Here is an 8595-nt window from a genome sequence, read left to right as displayed (position 1 = left end):
GAGATTTCCAAAGGAGATTTCTGTGTTTCCTCAAGGTTAGGAAGTCCTTTACCTTTAGCCCCCATCCTTTCTAATTTTGTTGAAATGTAGACACTCAAGTACTATACGTGAGACCTAGCAACTGCTTATTGACTAATCCAAGAAGTGGTTTGGCCCACTGGGTCAAAGTAACAAACTACATCAAGGACAAATGGGCTAGGACTGCTAGCTAAACCTGAACACTAGAGGGCTCTGGTATGTCTTGGAGTGCCAACTCTTTGCAGCTTTCCTTAAGGAGTTCCCCCAAACAATGAAGGGTGGTCCTGAGGTTATCAGATATATGGAAAGTGTGAAACCAATGATTTCTGTTCTGAGACACCTCCTGAAACTGATCTGAAAAAGTCTATAAATAGGTAAGGAGGTGCGTACTAGATCCTGGCATGTAGAATGAGCTACTATAGTTAGCAGGGACATTGTGTTCAAGAGGCCTTTTTACACCTTTACTCCCCCAGGGAAGGAAGCCATGACTTTCTTCTAAACTTTGCTGTATCTGTGTTGTTTTGCCCAAGAAACAATACAAAAAAGTCAAATTCACACTCAAAATTTATTCAAATTTTATAAAAACTCAGGCCAAGTGGAGGAATATGGTACCACCCAAGAGTACAAGGACAGCTTTGTTCAGTGTTTTTTTTCTCCTTGGCCCTATCACCGTGATGGTGATACAGCTCCTCACTCTATTAGTAAGGCAGCACGGAAATATTCTTAAAACTGAGGCAATACATATTTCAAGCTGGGGGCAGGTTGCCTTTTCTCCTGAGGAATCTCAAGCTGGGCAAAAGTTGCATACCACCCAGTACCTCTGTGCCAGAGGAAAAGTTTAATTTATTCAAGCCTTCAAGAAGTTGCTCTCTTCCTCTGGTCAGATACTATGGTCTCTTGACAGGGCCCAGAGAACCACACAGTCCTGATCCTAATTCAGTGTAAAAAGGTTGCAGGCATATGGAACTTTTAGGATAAACCTGACCCTTTCCTAGGCATGTCTCATTTCCATATTCATACTCCCCCCAACATTTCCAGTCAGTGTAAAGCCCAGCTTCTGGGGAATTGAGGGGAACAGTGTCATGAATAGATTCCTCTCAGACTGGAGCAGGAGCCAAGCCAAATAAATAAGAAAATTGGGTGGGAAGGGGGAGGACAGGAGAGACTAGGGAACAATCTTTTGCCTCAAGTCTGGTGCACCTCATGGAACATCAGTTCGCGGGGGATGGCTGTTTCTGGACCAAACTTGGTGGCTGCCCGGCGCTCGAAGGCAGCAACATTCTGTTTGACAACCTCATCAAAAAACATGGTGGCCAGCTGGGAGTGCAGCAGAGAACGAAATTCAAAGGAAATCTGAGAATGTGGAAGAGACAAATTCTTCAAGATCATGTTAGGTTGTCCTTGGGCAAATGCAAGGATACTGTTCCTCAGTGCCTTTTCTGCCCAGTTCCTCCAGTTCCTTAGCCCCCCTCAAAAGCCCTGATTTAGGACTGAGCAGAGTACAAGTCTAAATACAAACTCAGACCTGTGGAAACTGTCAACTTGGTAAAGGCTTAGTGCTAACTATACTTAAAGAATAACCTTGGGCTGGGGAGATAGCTCAGTTGGCAGAGTGCTTGCATTACAAGCACAAGTCCCTGAGTTCCATCCCCAGCACCGCAAAAAAAAAAAAAAGAATAACCTTGTCACAGTACCTCAGCTCTGTTCTCACCCAGTTTTAGACCTGGGCTAAAAGTCTGACTCACCGAAAAGTCCACAGTACAGGTTCGGGGATAGGCAGGAATACCAGGGCTGAATCGCCAAATAGTCTCTAAGTGGTTGAAGAGCTTGGCATCAGTACAAACAGCCTAGAATAAGACAGTTAAGTCATATCACTACATATAGGAGGCAATAAGAAGAAATTAAAAACCAATTTTCTTCTAATATTGAGGAAATATTTGATATGTTATGATAAAGTCATTATAAGGAAGGCCAAAATAGACTTTAAATGTGAAAATGCTAAGAGATAGAGAAAAAACTTCCAGGTCAATCCCTCCCAGGCAGGCCTCACCTTAACCATGTGAGGTTTGACCATGGAAACTGCAGAGGTGTAACGTTCCACAACAGGTGGAAAGCCAACCTCCAACTGGGCCTTAAGGTGACCCTTACGGCTGGATACCACCAGAGACTTCTTACACCAGGGCACAAACTCTCGATACTCCTGGACATTGGACACCACTTCGTACATCTCCTGCATTGAGTACCTAGGGGAAGAGGAATCAGAGAGGCCAAGAAATTGCCAGCTGGGCCAGGTTCTTCCTTGCCATTGCCCCTGAACTCATACTTTGCCCACTAATCATACACCTTAAGAAACTAGAGATCTTGTTTTTTTTTTTTTTTTTTTTTTTTTTAAGTGCTGGGGATTAGAGCCCAGGGCTTGCAAGGCAAGCACTCTACCAACTGAACTATATCCCCAGCCCCGAAACTAGAGATCTTAAGACTGGACGAATGACTTTCCAAAAGCCAAGTCCCCATGATGTTAATTTACCTTATATTTTGTAAGTTGCAGAATGCGTTTACATTCATTATTTTTATGTTAAGAGAGACTTTTTTTTTTTTTTTTTGGTACTGGGGACCGAATTCGGCCTTGTGCTTGCGAGGCAAGCACTCTACCAGCTGAGCTATCTCCCCAGCCCCTGAGAGGGACTTTTTAAGGATAAGAGGGGGTCAGTTTTACTGTTGATGATAAGGGTCAGATCTCAGCTCCACAACTTTCTAACAGTGTGACCCTAGGTAAATAATCTGTGTCTCTATTTTCTCATCTATAAATTGGAAGTTCATAGGTTTGTTATGAGAATTAAATGAGACATTTTATGTAAAATACCTAAGCAGCCTGGTTACTACACTTATACTGTTTTTAGAAAGTTACCAGAGAAATAATACCCTGTCATTGTGTTATATTCTAGCCATATGGTCCAGTTCTAGGCTTATTTCACTTAATGCACGTGCACAGGAACAAAAGAGGGAAATTGAGATTGGAAGGATGCAGGAGAGGATAAAGGATCAATAATATAACTGTGAAGGAGGGTGGCAGGGATGAATCTTGTCCACCACTGGTACCCTTATTATATCCTGGGCATGGTTATTTGGAGAGGAAGAGGGGTAGAGAGATGAAGGGCAGAAGAGGATGCTCACCCCATGATCCTACGCTCTGAGTACGCCTTTCGCTTGTTGGTGAACGGGGCAGCAAAGCCCATGAAGGAACGACTGGGAGTTAAGCCAGTTTCAGCTGCCGAGACCTGGGTAGCTCGGGGCAAGAGGAGGCTGCAGGAGATCAGAAACCTAAGGCCAATAAGAAAGGGAGAGGCAACGTCACTATCTTTTTTTTGTATTCGTCAACCATTTCCAGGTGAAGGGGAAGAGGGGGACATCCCAGAGGAAGGTCGTCCAGACAAGCTTTTTCCCCAGCACCTGCTGCAGTTCGCCGAGCTCCTCCGCCAGGCAGTCACGAGTGCGAAAGGTCGAGGGCGGCTGAGGACAGGACTCGGGGTGGGGCTGGGAAAATGATGGGTGCATGCGAAGAGCCAATTGCCTCTGGGGCTACGCTACTGCCGAAAGCAAAACTCAGGAGGCATCACTACCCGCAAGCCCCGCCGGACCCGTTATTGCCAGGGCATTCACGAGGGCCAAAAAGTGGTTGGCACCCACCCGGAGCACTTCCCCTCGCGTATAATTTGCAAAAGCATTCTCCAAAGTTCTACTTTAGCTTCCAGGGCACCACCACTGCCAGCCCCTGCCTCGCCCGCATCCCAGGACTGCCACCCTCCACAGAGGAACTTCGGGGTGCTGGCGGAACCCCTTCGCTCCCTAGCGGACGCTCGCGCCTCCCTCTCACCTCATTGGTCGCAGCGGTCGCGAAGGGCCTGGGGGCGGGGCCGGGCGCGCGCCCTGGCGGATCGAGAGGCCGCCGCAGCTCTGGGCCACCGTGCGCGTCCCGGCCCGGAGCCGCCGCGCGCTCGCAGAGGCCATGCGCGCGACCCTCCCGGGCGCTCTGACGCAGGCTGCTCCCTCCTCACTCCAGGGCAGGAGCAACAGGAAGGGCCACCCGGCTAGCTCAGCGCCCCGGAGCGCAGGGGTGGCGTAGGGCAGCGGCTCCTCCCGCCGTGCTCCCGCCGGGGCCACCGGGTAGGCTAGAACTGAAGCCGTGACCGCAGCTCCCGGTACCCTCACGTCACGCCGTTGCCAGGGCTTGGGACCCGGAGAGGGAGGAAGGGAACAACGCTGCCTGTCGGGAGATGTAGTTTCACATCTCTAGCGAGAAAGGGCATTGGGTGTGCGTTTGAGAGGCAACGAAGAGAGCTCAGGGGAGCGAGGTCACCAACCAGAAATTTCTTGGCGAGTCTGTGGTCACAGGACCGAATACGTAGGCACAGAGGCGACTTTGTGATCGTGTCAACAGCAGATGTCTGTGAATCCTCTGAACTCCTCTTAAATTCTTTATCATATTCTACCTTTATGGTTAGAAGCTCTGTTCATCCTTGTGGCCTTCACAGTGCCTGGTGCTGTGCTTTATGTCTTTGGAAAAAGAAATTAATGTTCCAAGCTCTGGTCTAAGACTGCATAATTTTCTCTTTATATTTATAGAAAGAAGTTGCGGTAGTAAGCGACAGCTTTACTTTTAGAGGAGAGAATCATCTTTGTTTGGAAAAGTGTGCATTCAATGAAGAATGAGACCTCACAGAAACTCAGGCAATGAAATATCAGTATACTTCTTTTCATGATTCATGGAGAAAACAATTGCTCTTGATAGAGTGAGGACAATAAAAGAAAAAAAGAGAGAAAGGAAAAAGAAATCAGCAGTTAGAAAGAGAGTAGATCTAGGTGGGTGCAAAAGCAACTGAAATCCTCCCCATGGTGGAGTGGAAGGACATTTTAAGACTAATGACACCTACTAATGACATAACTGCTTTATGCTGTTACAGTGCAAGCTTTCTTCTCTAAATCTTGCTTTCTAAGTCTTTAGTCAAGCTCTCCACATTCTGAAGAGCTTTGCCTGTTCTGGGTGTAGTGGTAGTGGGAAAAGGGCAGGGGTTAAAAAAAATGACTCATTTCAATGCAGGTCTAATAGGTGTGGAAGAAAGACATCTTTCCCAGAAACAGGGGTCTGGAAATAAATATAAATCTTCCAACTCTGGGTTGGGGATTTAGCACAGTGGCAGAGCACCTGCTTAGCACACAATGCCCTGGGTTTTATCCTCAGCATTGAAGGAGAAAAAAGTGCCAGGTGCCATCAGACATGCTTGTAATCCCAACAATTTGGAAGTTTGAGGCAGGAAGATGGCAAGTTCAAAGCCAGCCTGGGAAATTTTGCAAGACCTATCTCAAAAAAAAAAAAAAAAGGGGGGGGGGGGAGGGGGAATCTAGCTCAATGGTAGATGGCCTCTGGGTTCAATCCCCAGTACACACACACACACAGTAAGGGGAAAAACCCATAAATCCTTCAACTTCCCCTACCTCTTGACCCCTTGAGATTGGCACTACTTTGGGGACTTCCACTAGATATGATTTGATTGAACATTTAAACTCATTTCTGTTTTTGGCGGAGGTGGGGTGGATCCGGGTCTGAACTCAGTGGCACTTGATCCCTGAACCACATCCCCAGCCCTGTTTTGTATTTTATTTTATTTTATTTATTTGCTGTGCTCGGGATCGAACCCAGGGCAAGCACTCTACCAACTGAGCTATCTCCCCAGCCCCCTGTTTTGTATTTTATTTACAGACAGGGTCTTGCTGAGTTGCTTAGCACCTCGCAGTTGCTGAGGCTGGCTTCGAACTTGGATCCTCCTGCCTCATGCTCCCCAGCGCTGGGATTACAGGAGTGAGTGCATGCACCACTGTACCCAGTTTAAACCCATTTTATCTGGATTTCAAGTTAGCAGGAACCATCCCTTGAACTGGATGGCATACATTTTATGTTTGTTAGGAAGGTACTTTTATCCTTAAACAGCAGAAACTTCACACGATTAAGTGGTAAAGATGGAGCCTATGTCTGGATGAACACCAGGACCATCCCCACTTTTTTGGGAGGGAGTTGGGAATTGAACCCAGGACCTCACTGCATGCTAAACACATTCTCTACCACTGAGCTACACCCCACCAGCCCTCCCAAACCACTGTTCTACCTCTATAGTACTCAATTACTAGTTTAATAAACACTTATTGGACTGGGTGTGTAGTTTGGTGATAGAGCCCATTTAGCATATTTGAGGCCCTGGATTTTATCCCCAGCATAAAAAAAAATGATCAAATGAGCTGGGCACGGTGGCACATACCTGTAATCTCAACAGCTTGGGAGGGTGAGGCAGGAGGATCACAAGTTCAAAGCCAGCCTCAGCAACTTAGTGAGGCTCTAAGCAAAATATAAAAAAGGGCTAGGGATGTGACTCAGAGATTAAGTGTCCCTGGGTTCAATCCCCAGTACCAAAAAAAAAAAAAAAAAAAAAAAAAAAAAAAAATTGATCAAATGAATATGTTTTAATGTTTTTATCAACTTTCTTTGTTTTATGGTACTGGGGATTTAATCCAGTGAACTACATCTCCAGACCTTTTTCTTTCTTTTCTTTTCTTTTTTTTTTTTCTTTTTCTTTTTTGGTACCAGGGATTGAACCAAGGGGCGCTGATGGAATCCCTGGCGCATTTTATATTTTATTTAGAGACAGGGTCTTGCTAAGTTCCTGAGTGCCTCACTAAGTTGATCTCAAACCTGCCATCCTCCTGCCTCAGCCTGCCAAGTTGCATCACCACACCTGGCTAAATTTTTCTTTTTGAAATAGGGGTTCACTGAATTACCCGGGCTGGCCTTGAATTTGTGATCTTCCTGCCTCACTTTCTTGTGTAGCTAGGATTACAGGCATTTGCCACTGTACCCATCTGGAAGCAATTTTTTTTTTTTTTTTTTTTTTTTTTTTTTTTTGGTACTAGGGATTGAATCTAGGGTGCTTAACCACTGAGCCATATCCCCATCCCTTTTTATTTTTCATTTTGAGACAGGGTTTCAATAAGTTGCTTAGACCCTCCTTAAATTGCTGAGGCAGGCCTCGGACTTGCAATCCTACTGCCTCAGCCTCCCAAGTAGCTGGGATTATAGGCATGTGCCACTGCAGGCAGCCTCATTTCTTTAACTCTGCTAATATCTTTTCTCCTAGTACTCAGAGAGGGCCTCTTACATCCTCATGCCCTATCACTTCTTTCCACCACCATGGTATAGTATCTTTTTCCAGTTCAAAGATGGGATGGTAATCTGAAGTCACTCTCAGATGGGCCTATCACCTTGAAGGACAGACTTACTCTTTCTAACCTCAACCTCCTCTGACTAAGGGACTGTGAGACAGTTGCTTAGTGTGAGGAGTAAGGATCTGGTTGAGAAAAGACAGAAATTAACTGGGATATATGACTGAACTGTGACCTCATTAACGTACTGCCTTAACCAAGTTAAGTGCTGCAGAATCCCCAAGGTCCAAAAGGCCTGACAAGCAATTTGCTTGCTGTCCCCCTACTAATTAGATTAGCTAATTACTGCCACTTAAACCTTTCCCTGTGCTTGAAACAACCAATTCTCTCTTATGTCCATGCCATTCTCTATCAATAACTGCCTTTGAGTACTGACTAAAAATGTACCTCTTCCAGGAAGACCCACTTGACTGAACCCACCCCTCAACATTACCCTGAACACATAATTCCATGTAAACTAACATGTATCCTATATTTATTTCATGTGTATATGTGTGTTCTTCTAAATTGTAAACTCCTCAAAAACAAGACACCACAATTTAGAAGTTTCTACCTCCCAACCACTTAGTACTGTACTCTGCACATGGTGAGTCTTTAAAAGAATGAAAAGCAAAGCTTAACTTCTAGAGATAAATATAAATTCAATAGTTAAATCCAGGACTGTTGCATGGGAAGGTTTTGTTGATAAGTGCAGTGGTACATACCTATAATCCCAGCAAAATGGGGAGTCTAAGGCAGAAGAATTGCAAGTTAGAGACTAACTTTGGAAATTTAGTGAGAACCTGTATCAAAATAAAAAGTAAAAAGGGCTGGGGATGTAGCAAGTGGTAGAGCACCCCTGGTCCCCAGTATAAAAAAAAAAAAAAAAAAAGAAGAAGAAGAAGAAGAAAGAAAAGAGAGAGCTTTCCAGTTCTGTCTTCCTCCTCTTGTCACCTTTGTGTATCACACTGAGCCCTGGAAGTACCAATGTTACCTATATCATATCACTTTCTTGCTCTGAATAATATTAAAAATAACCGTTGTAGGGCTGGGGCTGCAGCTCAGTGGTAGAGTGCCTAGCATGTGTGAAGCACTGGGTTTGATCCTTAGTACCATATAAAAATAAAATAAAGCCATTCTGTCCATCTACAACTAGAATAATTAAATAGATAACCCTTGTAGCCCTTTCCCCAGTTTCTAACTGCCTAGAGAACCAGGATGACAAACTCCCTTGTTCACCTCAACCCCTGTGCCAGAACCAGGCACGTGACCTCAGCTCAACCTCTGACTCCAATTCCTCAGGTTACCAAGAGTTATTTTGGGCAGTGG

General features: G+C 45.3%; 1 protein-coding gene across 3 annotated transcripts; it reads right to left on the bottom strand.

Moving 5' to 3' along the window:
* Positions 1-564: 564 nt before the first annotated feature.
* COQ10A (coenzyme Q10A) lies at positions 565-4255 on the bottom strand. Of its 3 annotated transcripts, XM_079143254.1 has the most exons (6): positions 3706-3873; positions 3469-3552; positions 3193-3339; positions 2069-2261; positions 1764-1865; positions 565-1371 (listed from the first exon to the last, which is right to left on the bottom strand). In XM_079143254.1, exons 1-6 carry the CDS (start codon positions 3741-3743, stop codon positions 1204-1206), a joined length of 732 nt encoding a protein of 243 aa, XP_078999380.1. In that variant the 5' UTR covers positions 3744-3873; the 3' UTR covers positions 565-1203. The 3 variants fall into 3 exon arrangements, with proteins under 3 accessions (XP_078999380.1, XP_078999379.1, XP_078999381.1); XM_079143253.1 differs by lacking the exons at positions 3469-3552; positions 3706-3873 and adding an exon at positions 3893-4255; XM_079143255.1 differs by lacking the exon at positions 3469-3552 and having other exon boundaries at positions 3706-3871.
* Between the last annotated feature and the right edge of the window lie 4340 nt (positions 4256-8595).

The sequence above is a fragment of the Sciurus vulgaris genome (genome assembly GCF_902686455.1).
Source record: "Sciurus vulgaris genome assembly, chromosome: 5".
Lineage (NCBI taxonomy): Eukaryota > Metazoa > Chordata > Mammalia > Rodentia > Sciuridae > Sciurus > Sciurus vulgaris.
Note: the sequence above shows the minus strand (reverse complement) of the source record. Positions and strands in the feature narration are given on the sequence as shown.